At 40.3% G+C, this 18,706-nt stretch overlaps 1 protein-coding gene across 5 annotated transcripts in view; it reads right to left on the bottom strand.

The window, feature by feature from the left end:
* NEK10 (NIMA related kinase 10) overlaps positions 1-18,706 on the bottom strand; it is a 202,775-nt gene that overhangs the window by 43,600 nt on the left and 140,469 nt on the right. For 4 of the 5 annotated variants that reach the window (XM_036760441.1, XM_036760442.1, XM_036760444.1 and 1 more), the window contains exons 26-28: positions 9,501-9,684; positions 9,326-9,412; positions 7,175-7,229 (exon numbers count right to left, since the gene is read on the bottom strand). In XM_036760441.1, coding sequence (XP_036616336.1) covers positions 7,175-7,229; positions 9,326-9,412; positions 9,501-9,684 — 326 coding nt within the window. Of the gene's footprint in view, positions 1-7,174; positions 7,230-9,325; positions 9,413-9,500; positions 9,685-18,485; positions 18,537-18,706 lie in introns of all 5 variants that reach the window. The other variant, XM_036760443.1, reaches the window with a different exon arrangement.

The raw sequence follows: 18,706 nt of genomic DNA, 5'->3' as shown, positions 1-18,706 counted from the left end.
TAAAGAACAGTCTTTTAGAGAGACAGTGTATGAAGAGTGGATAATGGAAGCCGTTGTGGTTATCTAACTTGGTTTTAGAGCCAACTTTTAATTGAATTCCAATCATTTGCAAATAGAAACTTCAACGAAAAGTACGTTAGCAGAGATGTGCATTTATTATATTAATTAGAGGACAATTAAGTCTGGAATTCAAAAATAATGAAGAAGAGTCTAATTGTGACTCAAAGTAGCATCACCTAACAGTCAAAATGTAGGGCTGACCATTAATTCTGGGACAGACTCAACTGCGGAGCATGGTGATATGGAGAAGTTCAGCTCTTTACCAAAACGGCAGCATTTTCAATTCAAACAGTATATTAGGGTTGTGGTGAACAGTCACTGCACGCTAGGACAAGTGAGTGGGGAGGTGTGATTGCACAGGCCCGTGGACTGGAACATACTGATATATTCAAAGGAACTTGCTTTGGAAGATCCAGAATGGCCTTTCTGGCCCAAAGTGACTGACTCTGACCTCGTTTCCTGATCTGAGAATGGAGCAGAGAAAGCAACCTCATGAGATTTTGACAAGACTTGTGATTTCATTCATTTAGAGAACTCTCAGCTAGGAAGCTCCAGTCCAGACTGGATGTAGATTGATTGATCTGCATTCACCAATGCACATCAGCCAACACTGCTTTTAGAGAGTCAGCTGGGGAGGGCATTGAGAAGTTACACCCAGCTCGTATGTGTCAAAGGTAGGAATTCTTAAGACCAGCTCTCCCAGCTTATTAGTAAGATTACAGATAAGCCAGCCCAAACTTAGAAAATGAAAGTGGCCTGATGAAGATTGGTTACAAAGCTAACACCATCACAGATCTGCCTAATGTCCAGTGTGGCTTCTTCATTATGCCAGCCTAACCAGAGGAGGAGAGAAATCCTAGCTTCAAGGGATCTGTTCTTGGTGTAAGCCTTGAACTATAAGCATACTATACAGCCACATAGATTGGGTCACTAGCCAAGGAGGTTGAAACTTGATAAAACCAACCACGAAAATTTGGACTTAAAAAAATTTACTGTGGGTTAAATGAGCAGAAAATTAAGTATTGTGCTAATTCTTTTGCAAGTGGGAATATAAGAAGCTTCACTCCAACACAGAAGGCACTTTAGAGGCAGCTCGTGCTTTGATGGATAGAGTGAAGGGCTTATGAGTCAGAAGGTGGCAATGATACCGTGGAAAGACCCTGGCTCTGACAAGAGAAGACCTTCGTTCAAATCTCATTTCTGATACTTAACTATCTGTATGACCTGGAGCAAATCACTTTACTTCACTGGCCTTTCATTCCCTCATCTATAAAGTCAGGCTGTCAGACAGGACTGCTCTGACTTGCCTTCTAGCTCAACATCTGTGACTCTGAGACCTGAGTCTCCTGAATCTCTTGCCTCTGACATTCACTCTCTGTGTGATCATAGGAAATTCACTGTACCGCTACTGCCTCAGTTTCTTCATCTGTAAAAATGGGGACAAAAACAGCAGCTCATTACCAAATTGTTGTGAAGATCAAATGAGATTTTATATAGATGGGTAGAGACAGGGAGAGAGGGAGAAAGAGAGAGGGAGGAGGAGGGAGGGAGGGAGAGAGAGAGAGAGAACCTTTTAAACCTGAAAACATTATATAAATGTTAGCTATTACCAGCTAAACAACTCCCTTATTTTAAAGAGGGGACATTGACTTGCCTCGGTCACACAAGATTTGAACTCAGGTCCTGTGACTCCGTGTTCAGTACTCTTTCCACTCCACTAAATGGCCTCTAACTCTGGTTTCCTGGTTAATCCTATGAGAAACTCTTTTATGGGACTTTAAGGAAACAAGCTCTTTTCCAAAGCATTCCCAAGTGCTATGCATATCATTAAAAGTGAAAATTATCAAATCAGGTTTGAGGATCATAAAGCACAGAAGAAATGAAAGAATAAAGTATCCCCTTTCAGCTCCTTCATAGAGAAAGCATAGACAAGGTAATTCTGACTCTGGACTCAGGATGAAATTTCCTATTGACTGTTCAGACAAGTTAAGTTGGTTCTGGGCAAGCAAAGCCCAGTTGGCTCAATTTAACTAAAATTAGCATAGAGATTATGAGAAAAATAGGCACAGATGATGGGGGAAAGCTCTGAAAAAAAGCAGCAACAGCTGTTAATGAGAGGCTGACTACATTGATTCTGAGATCACACAATGGTCCCAGTTATACCTGCAAAACCTGAATTTAAATTGTCTTTAAATGCAAATGCCAAACACACCTGCATGCAGATATGTACAAATATACATTAAAAATCAGCAGAAGAAGAGCTGTAAGCCCACAGTCAGAGCCTGGCTACTGAAAACCTTGGACCACTCAAGGCTGCCTGCTCCCTCTGGCCTGTTACCGTGGCAACAGGATGCAGGCAGGCGTGGAGAAACCTTGTCGCCTAAGCAACAGGACAAGAGAAAAACCGTGGCTTCAAGCTCATGGCACTGGCCAAGGTTCTAGGCTCCAGGATGGTGGATGGGTTTTCAGGCCCAGGTGTCTCCGAACTATATCACAGCAATATAGACAGACTTGAGTCTCAGGGGCCTGTAGCTTAGGAGACCTGAGTTCAAATTAAGGTAATGTCCTTTCAGGAAAGAAGCAAATTTATGAATTATAATTCCTGTTAGTCGCTCAATCCAGACTGGACTGGGGTACTTTCCATTATATGTTCTCATTCTAACTCTCTTTTTCTCTTTTTTGTCCCTTGCCCACCCCAGGACTCCTGCATACTGCTGCTACATTGTTTAAAATAACACTTAGTGAGTTCCTCTCTCTGTTCCAGGCACTGATACAAAAATGCATCAGACAGGGTCTTTGCCCACAAAGAATTACAATTTTGTAGGGGAGATAAGACATGCATAAATAAATTTAATAATAAGTAAAGTTGGTAAGTGCATCAGAGAGGTGTAAAGATTTGCTATAAGTGTTCCAAGTTGGGCAAGATTTTTTCTGGATAGAGGGATCAGTGAAGGCTTCACAAATGTGAACAGATTAGATTTAATTTCTCAGTTAAAACTGCCCTTTGGTCTCTTAATTGCCAAATCGAATGACCTTTTCTCAGACCTATTTATTGATCTCTCTGTGGCATCTGACAAAGGGGACCACCTCCCCCTCCTGAAGGTGCCTAACTTTCTGAGTTCTTATGACGTCATTCCCTCTCTCTGTCTCTCTCAGCTCTCCTCCTACCCATGTAACTGCTTCTTCTCAGGTTACTTTGAAGGACCATCCTTCATATCATAGCTCCCTTACTATGGATAAACCCCCAAGAACCTGTATTAGGCCCTCTTTTCTCTCTCTGTTCTCTTTCTTGGTGACTTCGTTAGTCACATTGACCTAATTATCATCTCTATGCTGATGAATACCGCCATCTCCAGGGGTCCCCGAGGGGTCTGGAGGAGAAAATGAAGCTGGTGACTTTGCACAGTCCTCCCTCACTTAAATCCAATTAACTTGCCCGTCACAGCATCACCTGATGTCATGGTCTTCTTCGAGAATGAAGGATAAACAACAACCACCACCAAATGTACATATCTAGCCCAAGTCTCTTTCCTGAGTTCTAGCCCCAAATCACCAATTGCCTATTCATCATTTTCCACTGAATGCCTCACAAGCAAGTCAGAATGCACAGATCAAAAACAGACTAAATGGCTTTCCCAAACATCCCTGCTTCTGTCCCAAGCACCACCATCCTGCCAGCTCCCCAGCTCTGCAACCTCACTGTCTGCCTCCACTCCTCATTCTCAGTCACTTCTCATAGCCAATGAGTTGACAAATTTCATGTCCATCTGCACAGCATCTCTCTCACAAATCCACATCTCCACTGACTCTGCTTCAGACTCTCATCAGACCCTATTTCGATAGGTCACTAAACAACTTTGCTCTCTGATACAAAGGTCGGTATGAGTTTTTCCTGCTCTAAGTGCTGTAGTATGGGCATTTGATTTACTCCTTCTCACCGTTTAGTGGACGCTTTACGGGGGAAGAAGTGGGTTTTTTGCCTTTGGGCCTTCAAAAGCTTGTCAAAGGTAAGGAATATGCATTTAAGTGCATTGTAAGTTCTGGCTTTGATGCTAAAACTAAGCGTGAATTGAGAAGCATTGTACATCATGGCTAGTTCAGGCACATATTCTCCTTCCCTTAACCATGCTATAAAACGTCTGTCTTACATCTCAATTCCTTTCAGCCATTACAATGTCTGCGATGTAATTCAACTTTAGTTTTTATGCTGTTGACCCACTCATAAAATGATACATTCTGTCTTTCTCAGCACCTAAGGTAATTTAAAGGAACATTTAAAATTACCAAAACGTTCTGCTGATTTTTTTCATTAGAAGGCTGGCAAACACGCTTATAGAAAAAGACACCAGGCATTTATATACGAGTCTTCTCTTCTCTACGAGACTCTAAGTTCTAGGAGAGTGGAGATTGTCTTCCTCTCCTTTGTATGCCTGCTGGTACCCACCATGTCCATAATAAATCCTCAATAAATATCTGCAAATTAATTTCTCTTATCAGTCCAACATGGATCCTTCTAGTGTCACCAGAACAGGTCTCCTGGAACATCTGCCTAAGATGTTTTGTCCCCACGTGTGGACTTTTGAGCAGTCTATTAGCAACTCTTTGGAATGCTGCCTGCAAACTTCATTGATACTTGGAGCATCAGTATATGTTTGCTGTTATTATTATATACATACATTATATTGCAATATATTATTTTATTGGATGAGATGCTTAACTGGATAAAACATGAAGCTGGAATGGCTGAATCCAGGGGATAATCTCAGGTCTTAAACCATCTTTATGTATCACATGCATTTGTTCATCCAACAAACATTTATCACTATCTTCACAGCACACATGTAACCCACAGCTAAGCAAAAGAGATAGAAGGATCTTCGGCTGCCCTCAACCAAGTTACCTTTGCACGTGGTTTCCACTGATCTAAGATAGGCCTGCGTGATCTGCGGCCTGTGGGCAGCTTTTGGCACACCAAAGGATTTCAGGAGGCCTGTGCAAAAGGTAGAGGATACACTCCACACTTTTGCAGGCCACCCGAAATCCTCTGGCAGGCTACAGATTGTGCAGGCCTGATCTAAGAGCTCCCTGACTTGGAAATGGCCATCTTCTTTTTATATCTCGCAAGTCTCTAAAAGATATACTGTCTCGTGCATAGCTCACTACAACCAAAATGATTACACTGATTTGCTTTTTTCAAACAACTTTTTCCTAGATTCTGTTCAATGGTTTTGCTGCCAAAGTGTTTTTCCTCAAACAAAGATATGACCACATCTCTCCTCTACTCAATAAACTGTTGTGGAAAATGGCTGAAGAAGCTATGGTATATGATTGTGATAGAATATTACTGTGCTATAAGAAATGACCAGCAGGACGATTTCAGAAAAACCTGGAAAAGACTTACATGATCTGATGCAAAGGAAGTGAACAGAACCAGGAGAACATTGTACAAAGTAACAGTAACATTGTGTATCGATCCACTATGACTGACTTAGCTCTTTTCAACAATACAATGGCTGATCCAAGACAACTCCAAAAGGCTCATGATGGAAAATGCCATCCACTTCCAGAGAAAAAGAACTTTCTTCCTTTGCACTGCCCACTCCCCCAAGCCTGGAATGAACTCTCTCATCACCTCCATCTCACAGAATCACTCTCCTCCTGCAAGACACAGCTCAAACATTACTTCCTCATAGTAGAGGCTCTACATACGTTATCTCTCCCTCCCACCCTGACCACCTTGTATTTATTCTCTCTATGGTGAGGTCGCATATTTGTCACCTCCTGCTGGAATGTAACCTCCTCGAAGGCAGGGATCATTCCATTTATTCATTGTGTTTGTACTACCAGCTCCTACACAGTAGCTGGAACATCTCAGACACTGAACAACGCTCGCTGATTGACTGATGCTCTCCTCTTGACAAATGTTTTACACTCTAAAAGCTCCTTTATGTTTAAATAATTTATAAGACAATCTTTTATTGAAAGTTAATAAAAACACATCTATGAGAACACACAAAATCAACAATCATGTTGCCCTTTTTTAATACTTTTTTAAGGACTATAAATGTGTGTCCTTTTATAAGCCTTGGGAATCATCTCCACGAAATCCAACATTTAGCAGTTTTCTTTTCTTATTCTTCTTTTTGTTGTCGTTGCTTCTGTGCCACCCATTAGACACACACATGTGCCTTTTGTTTGTGCTGTCTTTTCAAGAGTAGAGTCCTATCTCCTCAATAAAACAGGGACAATGAAGGTGGGCCCAATTTCTTATGATCCTATATTCTCTGTCTTTGTAGCAGATTGTGCTATACTCAATAATTATTTCTTTCTTTACTGAAGGCTAAGTTATGCTTAAGTCAGGACCTATATCCCTCAGAATATGCCCTCTGTGTGCTGCTTACATCTCCTGCAGGCACTAATTTCCTCTCTCAGAGCATTCACTGTTTTCCATCAACACAACCAGCCTGCCCAGTCAGTTCTGATTATCCCCAGAACTGGATGTCACCACAGAGACTTTGCCTCCACATCACCACTACAAGAGATGCTCCAAGGTGCAAACAGAACTCTTTGCCTTCTGCTGATACAGGAATGCAATTATTACTCTTCACACAACTGACTATTCAAGGACTTACTCGGTGACAAACACTTTACATGATAATTCAAGAAAGAGCATCTTTTGATATACTGTACAACAGAACTTCTTTAATCTGGACTAGATTGTTCTATGTGGCATTTTGTAAAATGAAGAATCCTGGGTAAGGATTAAAATGAAGAATTTGTAAAATGAAGAATCCTGTTCCTTACAATAACTATCTTCATAAACTCAAACACTAGGTCATCGCAAATTAGAGCAAACCTGTACTTAATTTGACATATTTTCTCTGTGTGTACTGGAATATTTGCTTTCTACCTACCTCTTTCAAACACTCTCTGAAAACATTCTTTTTATATCAGTGCATACATAATACCCAGTCATATAAATAAAAATCAACATGATATGTCCTAACTTACTTAATGTAAAACATCAGGCATTTTTTTCCAGCAGCCAGCCCACTTAGCAATAACCTAACTTTGCAAAGCTTAAAATATTACTGAAAGCTAAAATTTTACAGACCTTCCATGAGACTGTCTTTCTCCTCCAGAAGCACTGAAACTTCGTTTTAATATGCCTGAAACAAATGTATGCACAGAATAGTAATTACATTTTCTTCTCTAAAAAGATGTTTTATATTCAAAAAAAATAGATTTCTATTTCCCAGAATTTCTGTTATATGATCTCTTTAAAATACTGGAAAGATTCTCAAAAGCATAAGTGGAAAATAAAACATTAGAAAAAATTATCTGCTAAAGTTTTAAAGTAACTTTTCCCCAAAATATTGATTTTGCAATAAACCACAGCTCTAGGGTATTTTCAGGTGTATAAAGTATTATTATCTAAGATTTACAAATGGAGAAATGGAGGCCCCAAGATAGTAAGTGTTTTTGCCCATGACTGCACAACTAATAAGTGTCAGAGATGAGATTCAAGCTCAGGTCTCCTTACTAAAAGATTTCTTTTTAAATTTGTAACAAAATGCAGGAGTGGGCAAAGGAAAGAAGAAAAAGTAAATGAAGCTAAAGAAAAAGGAAAAGCACAAAAAAGAAAACCAAAAAGAATAGACAAGAGAAAATAACAAACTAAATTCAGGTGACAGCGAATTTACATGGTGATTGGCATAGAGAGGCAGCACTTTCCCTTGTATTATAATAATTTTAAAGTCCAGGCTGAGATTGAGCTAAGCACACAGAGCCTTGGAATGACTGAGTGTCTTACAATGTTTCCTGCTTAATAATACTAGAAGCTTTTAATTAGATGTCTCCAATACCTCTACAAAAGCTTCAGTTTGCGGCATTCAACATACAATAAAACGAAGTTAGCAAACATGGCCCAAACCAGATCAAAATGTAATTGGAAAATATTTAACAAAATAAATAAAAATGTAGTAGGACATAGATAATGTTAATATGTGGTTTTCTAAGTCAACATGAGGCAAAGCTGTGGCTCCCATTTCTACTTGAGTTTGACACCATCATTGTAAAATACACAGTGTTGGTGAACTTTAGTGTGCATCATAAATTTTGCACACTTTAAAAGGCTTTTAATTTACCAGCAGGTTCTTCCTGACTCGGCGACCTTCTTGTCTTGGCACAGGAAGGGCTCTGATGACCTATTCTTGAATGGACTTTGGAAACTCCAACTGGTGACTTAGGTGCCTGCACTTTGGCCAAGTCCATTAGGACTCTGGTGACTGATACATCCTAATAGTTTTACTTTCAGATTCTATTTAGAATGAGTGCTGTCCAGGATGAACCAATCAGCCTAGCTGAGGGATGAGCTCTGCAAACACGTTATAACGTATTACACAAACATGTGGCTCTGAATGGAGCTGAAATGGCCACATGGAAACTTCCAGCAAAGGGCAGCTTCCAGGGTCAGCCTTGCACATCTATGGACATGGGCTTTACTTCCTAGTCCAGCAGGTAAATGCAGTTTGTAAACAGAAGGGAGGAGATGCACGGATCAGCTGTGCTCCTAAGGAGGACAACTGCAAACATGCCTTCGGATAATGTTCTTGGCCTAAGCATTGACTGAGTTTTCTCTGAGGGCAACAGACTAACAATAAAATTCATTGGCAGACAACAACCAAAGCAAATAGTTGCTATGATCACAATTAAACTAGCTCCTGGTCCATCACGGAGAGTCAGATCCCTTAATGTTTCCCTGATGGTCCCTATATTTGCTAGTAGAAACAGTCGAAGCCATCCATATTAAGTTGGGGTAGGGAAATGGGACTGTGATAGTTGGAATTTCAGGCCCTACTACAACACCGTACAACATGCTACGTGGGAGCTGGCCAGAGTTCTGCTTTGCCATTTCTTTGTTCCAAGGCAGCAAGGCGGTACAATGGACACAGCACTGTGCCTGGAGTCAGGAAGATATGAGTTCCAATCCATCCTCAAACACTTACTAGCTGCGTGACCCTGAGTAAGTCACTTAATTTCTGTCTGCCTCAGTTTCCTTAAGTGTCAAATGGGGATGACACTAGCACCTACCTTATAGGATCGTTGAGAGGATCAAATGAGATATTTGTGAAGAACTTAATAGCTTAATCGGTGCTCGTTGCCCTCATTTTCCCCAAGTACAACAACAGTTTCAGCACATAGCTGACTGCTTTGCCCCTGGAAACTAAGAAATGGTTGAGAAGGCCTTTGGTAGATAGCTTACCAAATGTTGACTCTTTCAAAGGGCTTGAGCTAGAGTTGCTGGAGTTATCCGAGATGTCTAGTTCATCGTCTAATTCCGAGTATATGTCTGTACAACAAAAAAGAGACACGAATGAATGTTGGAACAGAAAACATAAGAAATAGGTCAATGCTGACATTTTTACAAATGCCCTCACCTTTTTCGATATTTTCTAAGTTGTAGTTATCATCGGACAAGATTTCCTCACAGGCTCTGTCTTCGTCTTTCCCACAGGGTTGCTGAAAGCTCTCTGGGGGAAGGTCAGCACTTTCGGAAAGCTCGCTTTTCAAGCTGGCCCCACCGCTGCTACTGCTGCTCAGACTGGCCTTCTCAAAATTTTCCTGAGAAGCAAAATAAAAGAGCTGATGGCTTTCTTTTCTGAGCTTTCTTCCAAGTGAGAATTCATTACAGAAATCAGTTCCAAAAGCATTTTGAGTTTGCACCAACCCCTGATTGGTCCCGACTTTCCACCTTTCTACCAACTGCTTCCTGACACCCTGTAATCTTCGGGCTTCCATGACAGTGCTCTCTCTGATCATTGCTCCTGTGGCTTTTGGGCTGGCTTCTATCCCCTTGCTACCCTCCAAATGTGGATGTCCCCAAGGTTTTGTCCTAGACCCTCTTTTCTCTCTCGATACTCTCTCCTTTGGTGATCATATCTAAAATCACAGAATGACCAAAACTCTGAGTTGGAAATGACCCCAGAAGCCATCCACACCTTAACAAAAACCCCTACTACAACATACTTGACAAATGGGCATCCAACTTCTGTTTGAAAATCTCTAAAGAGGGAGAGCCCCATTTTACTTTTCCATATGAGAAGCTTAACTCTACATTGCTCCATGCATCCTAACCATCTCGTCCAACAGCTTCAGTTAATACCCCTATGCAGATCACTCCTGTATCTATGCCCTGAGCTTCCCCACAGATCCAGGCCCATATTTCCAACTGACCCTTGGATATTCTTTGGGCATCTCAAAGTTAACATGTCTAAAACTGAACCCATCACCTTCCTTCTCTAAATCAGAGCTCCTCCCCACCACCTGCTCTAGTTCTGTAAATGCTATGACCATCCCTCTAGAATTCCAGGCACAGAACTACAGTCATCTAACACTTTTCCTTAGCCTACACATCCAAATACCTCTGTGATATCTTTGTCATTCCAACTTTCATAATATCTCTCACATTGAGGGGTTTTTCCTCTTCACTGTCCCCACTGGAGTTCGGGGTCTCCTCCTCTGTTTTTACCTATGCTCACTTTATAGTACCTGCTCTTCCTGATTCCAATCTATCCTTAACTCTAATGCTCAAGCAATGATCCAAGTATACTTCTATGATAGTTCCATTCCTCCACCTAAAAACTTTCAAGGGTTGCCTTCAATGCAAATCAATAAAGACTAACCCCAGTAACATTGAAACGCCTCCTTCATCTGGCTCCAAACAGCCTCCCAGGCTTTTCCTTTTTCCTAAAATATCATCACTAGAAACTGCAAATGACTGTTTCTTAAAATTGCATAAAGATAATAAGAAAAACATAAAGGGTGGCTACAAACAAGCCTGGAAGCTTTGGTCTTCTAGGGGAAGAAGGGTTCTAATAGATTTTACTTTTTGCAGCTCAGCAGACAAGGCATTCCTTGTCTTCAGCAAAGGGTCGCTTAATGCTTTCCACACCTGTCTTTCATCTGACTCTGTGTTCACAAGTCTTGCACTGTGTTTGTTGGAAAGCTCTGAAATGATGTTAGCTCTGAGTACCAGCAATGAGGTGATATAAAAATAGTTGTGCAAGATTCAGGTAACGAAGACATAGCCAGGATTTGAGATAAAGAAGAGGCAGAAAGAAAAAGGGGAAGGACAAGAGACCAGGCAAACAGGGAGAGAGGGTGGGGAGAGGAAGGGAGGGAGGCTTGTGCTGAGAAGCATTTAAACAACTGCCTCATTTGCTAGCCTCTGGCCTCATGGCGACTAGTCACCTTCGCCTGCCATGTCCCAAACTGTCCATTTGAGAATGGTGGCCATTTTACATGCTGCCTAGGGTTTTTGTTTTTTTGTTTTCTGTTTTTTCCAAATGTCCATCCTTGTGACTAAGTTCATTTTAAAATAAAGTAATTGGAAAATACATCTTTTTATATATGCACATACGTAGGTGATAGACATAGGGAATAGATTTATGCCCTCATGCCTCTACCAATGGACGTCGGCACACTCTCCACATCCTAGAGTCTTATTAGAGAACTGCCCCAAGCATTGACAGGGCAAGGCCTAAGAGCCCACAGCCAGGCTGTGTCAGAAGTAGCACTTGAACCCAGATCTTCTTGGCTTTAAGGCTGGATCTCTAGCCACTATGACAAGATGACTTGTATTGTGCCATATCTGTGTGTATGTGTATGTGTATGTGTGTGTATGTGTGTGTATATGTGTGTGTGTGTGTGTGTGTGTGTGTAGAGCATGTCAACGTTCACATATGTGATACGGTCTGAGCCTCATGAACTTAAATAACAGTAACAGCTGCCAGCATTATATCACGCTTTAAGGTTTTACAAAATGCTTTGCATATATTATCTCATCCGATCTTCACAACACGGTGAGGTAACTGTGATGATTATCCCCCCTTACAGATGAAGAAACTGAGGACTTGCCCAGGGTCACATAGCCAGTAAGAGGCTAAAACAAGATTCGAACTCAGAACTTCCTGAATCGACATTCAGTGCTCAATCCACCGTACCGCCAAGCTCGCCACAATTGTCTCCTGTGATGATTTTTTATATTGCAGTCAGACTAGAAGAATTGCTAAAAATCAGGGTGCTGGGTACTGAAAATATTTTCTTTGTTATGCCGTGTTATTATGAGTGTCTTATCAGGTCATTTAAAAGATGGTTATCAGCAGAAGCAAAAGAGTCTGATTTCAGGGTGGTTGAACTACTGTTTCTGTTGTAAAAGACATCCTCTCCCTTATGGGATCATATCATTTAGAACAGGAGGGACTCTCAAACCCATCCAATCTAGGAATTTCTGACTGTTTTTGTGTCACAGGCCCCATGGGTCTGGTGAAATCTGTGGACCCCTTCTCAGAATAATCTTTTTTTTAAATAAATGAAATAAAATACATAGAATGATTACCAAAAAACTAATTACATTGAACAGAGATAGATTTTTTCCTGTTTGTGTTCATGGATTCCCCCCACCCCTGCTGATATCTGTCTGCAGACCCCGTGTTAAGAACTCCTGATCTCATAGTCCTCCCTAACTTTACAAGTGAGACGATGGAGGTCCAGGGAAGGATCTGCTTTAAATGGTCCTTTCACAAAGCAAGGGTTATTGAGATCTTGCCCCCACCTCACCATTTTCTCTGCAAGCCAGATAATTCTATGAGAGCCAGGCCTCCAGGGGTCTTGAGTCTATGCCCTATCTCCCACTGCTGCCTCTAAATCATTTCAGAAACCATAAAGACAGTCAAGAAGGAGATTCAGGTCATCATTTCATCACATTAGGAAGAAACTGGTAGGCCAAGTTTAAGTAGACAAAATCCAACAGGGCTAAATGAGAAGCCTACACTGGGCTTAACATCTCACTTCTGTAAGTGTAGGGGTGGCCAGCACAGGTATAAAACATGATGCGTGAACCAAAGGGCTGTGAACTCAATATAGGAAGGAGACCACACAATGCTCTTGAAGCTGGAGAGATTAGGGAATTGGTTTCTCTTGTTCTCCTTAACATATCAGAGAGGATACGAGGTCTGTGCTTTGCAGAGAATGGCACCATTGTACATCACAGAGACAAGCAGCCTAACGGTAATCCAGCCAACGCAGGCTATGAAACAACTGGGACCCAACACAGATCAGTGTTGGCTCTCTGGGAGTGGGGCAAGAGGCTCTTCAGAATGGGAGGAGCAACCCTAGGGGGCAATTATTTAGTATCACCTGGGAGGCAGAAGACAGACTCAACCAGACTGCTTAGAACACCTGTGCCTTCCAGAAATGGGGAGCCACACCTTGTGTGCCAATATAGCATATAAGGTACCTCCAGAATATCATGGAGATTAGATAAGCCACCATGGAAATGGTCAGCCAGGGGGCAGAAGAGAGACTCACCCAGATTGGTTAGAACACCTGTGCCTTCCAGAAATGGACAGTCACATTTTGTGTGCCAATATGGCATCTCCAGAATGTTATGAAGATTAGACAAGCCACCATGGAAATTGTCACCACTATATGAGTTGTGTGCCTGTCAGCCAAGGGCCGAGATAGGCCTCATGATGTCAAGCTCAGACTCTCTTGGTATAAGGTAGCTTTTTCCTGTGTGCAGCTGATCATGATACATTTTTACTTGAGCAGCTCCTAACAGCGGCAAACTGGTATTATCCAAACTAGCTGTGACAACCGGCAGCAAGCACATGAGGCCCATTTTATTACAAGTAGCACAATTAAAAAGAAACACTGCCCATGCCATTAGCTTGACAGAGAAAAGTCAAGTAATGAGTATACATGAGAAGGTCTGCTCTTCCCTGCACATGCTTCCCAGCAGGAGCATAATAAATTCATGTTTGCTCTCGAGTTCCAAAAGAGTTTCTATTTGTAGCTGTCTCCGCCACCCTTTTTTCTTCTGCTGGTTTGGCTGAGGACTGTGTCCTTATGTGCACAGATATGTGGGGGTACCAGGTGTTTGGCAGGGATTCATCTGGCAAAGAAGGATCTTTGAATCCTGGCAACCACTTTCCAGGGTTTGAATGGATGATGGATAGCACAGAGAAAATGTTTAAATGGCAAAGGATCATGACCGCGGTTTTCTAGTAGATAACCCTAGTCCCTAAATGACAAAATCTAGAGGCCAGGCTGACTGAATGACATTCAGGGAGCAGCCCCCCAGTGGGTGATGACTCCAAAGGAAAGGGGCACTCATCAAAGTCCCCCACGTCCTCTTCACGGGGTTGGGAGATGGCAAGTGACAGAGGGAGGCAAAGGCATTCTGAAAGTGGTCAACCTGAGAAGTAAGGAAGATGTCACTGGACCACATATGTTTTTGAATGTGCTGAACAAAGAATCTACATTACTGTAGGAGCAGTGGGAAAGTTTTTAAGCATTTATTTTTTTTAGTTGTTTGGGTATTACCATGACTCCTACAGAATTCCTAAAGTCCTGAGGCATTTTCCTTTCTTGGTGCTCCATGAATCATGAGAGAGGCTTATGTTCTTTAAGTTAGAGTAGACGAACCAGGAAGGACATTTTAGGGCCTCTGCAACTTAGAACTGGCTAAAGACTAAGGATCAAATAATAAAAGAAAAACAGTCTCTCCAAGAGTGGATCTTTATCGCAAAGTTTTATTCCAGAGTATTTTTTAACATTAGAATTATTAAATATACTAAAGATGTGTATTTATAGTGAAAATATTAATTTTTATACCACTACTCAAATATGATGCCACTTTCATGATTGCGATTAGAACTACTTAGAAAGACTGGTATGTATTACTGAACTGTCAGTAAATAAAAGAAATTCGTGAACATGAATGCCTTTAAGATGCTGAGGATGACAATTTAAATGAAGAGTATACATCAAATGTCACATTTACCGTGTTCAGTAAGTCTTTTAAAAGTTTGCCTTCCTTCCTGCTAAATTAGTATCTCCACTGGACTTTGATCATCATCACCATCATCATTATCATCATCACCACTACCAGCACCATCATCATCTTCTTTGTTATCATCATTACCCTCATCTTCTTCATCATCATCACCACCACCATCATTACCAGATAAACCTACCAATAAGACTTAAGGTACGCTTTGTTATTGTTCAGTAGCACACCAAATTTGGTTAAACTTAGTCATTTATTTTACTTGGGGAATAAGCAGATCAGAAAAAAAGAGAAGGGATCAAGTAGAAACAAATGTCCTCACTTTAGTTTGACCAATTCACAATAAACACTTACTGAGCTCCCCAACAATGCACGGCACACAAGAGTATTAGACAGACTGCCAGTGCAATGACTATTGAAGACTTATGGTTCAATTGGAATTCAGTGTGAAACAAGAAATTTAATCTTCTTCAATGGCATTCACAGAATCACAGACTATTAGAGAGAGTGTTCTCCCTTAGAAAGAATCCAGTCTAACTCCTCTATCTAAAAGATGAATAAACCAAGTCCCTGAGAGGCAAAAGCCCCTTCCCTAAGGTCAAATAGTTAGGAAAGCAGCTGATGTGGGACTCCAGTTCGGTCCAATGTTTTCTCTCCACATTTACTTCTCTACCATCTGATCATCAGAAGATGGTCAAATATCAAGTCAATTTTACCTTCAAGATGAGGGTAAAAGTAAACATGGGGCTGTTTTCCCCATATAACACTGAAATCTCATGCATGTGAAAAAGCAAGACTGCACAGATACCTGCACGGTGAACATACCAGGAATGATTTTTTTTAAATATAACAAAGCTGAAACTCTAACTGGAGCCATAGTTTTCTAGTAGGCTTTGTCATCAAACCATTACCAATCTGTTGTGCTTATAAAGCCTAGGAGGGGTATTATAGTAAACCAAAAAGACAATAAAAGAAAAGGTGTGTATACAATATTGTACCTCTAAAAATGTACTATTTTACACCTGGCTCGTTTAATATTTTTTCCTATTTTTATCAGAGAGTCACGGGCAAAACTTTAGGACAATTTTCAGCAATTGTGAAGCTCATGTTAACTATATGATAAAAGAACTACCATGGTAAACAAATAGTACAAAAAAATCCAAAAGTTCGCCCAAAGTAACAACTATTGAAATAGTAATATGTGTGTTTAAACAATTCAGAAACATTGAGCTTCAAAGGCAGCTGGTGGCACCATAAGGCGCAGAGCACTGGGCCTAGTCAGGAGGATCTCAGTTCAAATCCAGCCTCAGATACTCACCATCTCTGTGACCATAGGCAAGTCACTTAACCTGCTCCTGACTCAGTTTCATTTCAGTAAAATGAGGGTGATGAAAGTGACTACACATCCCAGGGTTGTTGTGAGGATCAAAGGATATAATATTTATAAAGTGAGTAGCACAGGGCCAAGCACACAAAAACCACTTAATGGATGCATGTTTCCTTTCTTCTTATAAGAACTAAAGTAACTAACACCTAGGACAAGTAGCTATCACCATGGTTTGGAAAACATGTACAAAGAGAAGATATGATCCTAAGCATTCTATCATAAAACATGGCAGCAGAGAGAACTTACAGATACAACTCTGTACTAAACGAAGATTTAGCTGCCATGGGCTCCAAACAAGAAGTAATCTTTAGAAAGAAGTGGGCATTATATCATTTCAATTGTCTTTCTGGACAGTCATTTTTCATCATGATTCCAATGGTATCTAGTATACATCAAGCACTATATGACCAGACAAGCTTCCATTTAGAGCTTCAGCTGTGGGGGCTTATTTCCTCCCCACCCTTAGCAGCTTCCAAACGTAACTCTCCAATCTATCCCTTAACGGGTTGGGGAGAGCACTAAATTCTCTCGGTCCTACAGTGAAGAAAGTGAACAACTGTGTCGAAGGAGGGGACAGTGAGCAATGAAGAACTAGACTTCCATGCTGAGGTGAGGAGAAGGAAATATAAAATCAACTGTTATCTGCTCCTCATGGAGTTTCTATAAGACAAGGAGCCAACCAGATACCCTCACCCCTCAACACAAGAAGACTTAGAAGTCTCCTAGCTCTACTGGCCTCCTCAGGAAAAAAACCAACAAACAAAATGATAGTAGCTGGGGGAGAAACCATCTTGTAAGCCTAACTCGATGCCTAATGATCAAAAGGGTGGGGTCATATAGCATGAGAGCTTAAAGAGAAAGTTATAGGACACAGAAAAGTGAGTAAACTAAAAAGAAAAAGGATGCAGCTGATGGATATGTATCATGGAGTAATAATGACCTGAAAACTTGCAGTAAAAAATAGACAAAAAAATTGTAAGAACCCTGAGCAATATGGGAATAATATAAAGAAACTCCAAGTGGTTCAACAGAACAGAAAATTAAAAGAAGAAACAGGATGGAAATTAGATTGGCATTTGCCAGTTTAGAAAACATAGCATAATGGAGAAAAAGTTCGAAACTGCACAGTTTCAGAAAAAGGCAAATTTGGACCTCACAAATAAAAATGTGAAGGAAAAGCAGCAAGACGGCAACATAAAAGAATATATGTATTATACACTACCAAAAGTGATTGATTTTGAAGAAAAAATTCACAGAGGCAATTTTGAAAAGTATGGGTCTCTTAGAAAGAAAAAAAACACACAATGAATTGAAAAACCTAATTACCAAACTGCAATAGTTAATACCAGAAACTTACCCAGAATATTAAAAAAAACGAAGAACAATAAATTGGTTGAATAATGTGCAGCTCACTAATAGAAAGAAACCCTAAGCTTTAATCACCAAGGAATGTAGTTTTAAAATTCAGTCCCGATCTATCATGGAAAAACTGATTTGACTAATCCTGGACTATTCATTCACAAGAAACTAAAGAAGGCATTAGAATACTATTATGTTGCAGCAGAAAAGAAAGGTTTAAAAACTAAATCTCCCTCTTCTCCTCTTCTCCCTCCCTCTCTCTCTCCTCTCTCTCTCTCTCTCTCTCTCTCTCTCTCTCTCTCTCACACACACACACACACACACACACACACACACACACACACACACCCCAAACGGCATAGTATCTAAAGTCATCAGGAAAAAGTTACTAAAACCGCAATAAGCCATAGATAACACAATAATTGTAGGAAAGTTTAACGTTCCTCTCTCAGAGATGGAAAAATCTAACTCAAAAGACAAACCAGAATAAAAGCACGTAGCTGAATAGTTCATTTGAAAAATTAGATATAAAGGGCTCAAGAAATAATCTGAAATTTTAAAAATATACATTTTCTCAGCATCAATGATACCTTTATAAAAACATTTTTGCTAAGGTACAAAGAAATCATGAACAAATATAAAAAGGTAGCAATATTAAGCATGTCCTTTATGGATTCTGATGCTATAAAATAATTTATATAGGAAACTCATAATAAAGATGTAGGCTTAAATGAATATTAATGATATATTTAACAATGAGTGGTTCAAAGAATGAATCAGAGAAACAATAACTATGAAAAAGAGAAAAACAATGAGACAACATACCAAAAATTTTTGGATGCATCTAAAGCAGTCCTCAGAGGAAAAATTATATCTCTGAAAACATAAAATAGTAACAAAAAAGAGAAGGAATTAATGAACTAAGCATGCAACTTAAAAAAAACCTAGAAAATCAACAAATTAACAAACCCAAAACAAAAAATAAGAAATTACATTGAAAAGCAAAATTAAAAAAAACTATCGTAGGTGTCCCATCCTTAATTTAA

The sequence above is a fragment of the Trichosurus vulpecula genome, chromosome 5 (genome assembly GCF_011100635.1).
Source record: "Trichosurus vulpecula isolate mTriVul1 chromosome 5, mTriVul1.pri, whole genome shotgun sequence".
In the NCBI taxonomy this organism is placed as follows: Eukaryota; Metazoa; Chordata; class Mammalia; order Diprotodontia; family Phalangeridae; genus Trichosurus; species Trichosurus vulpecula.
This window is presented reverse-complemented; position numbering and strand designations above follow the sequence as displayed.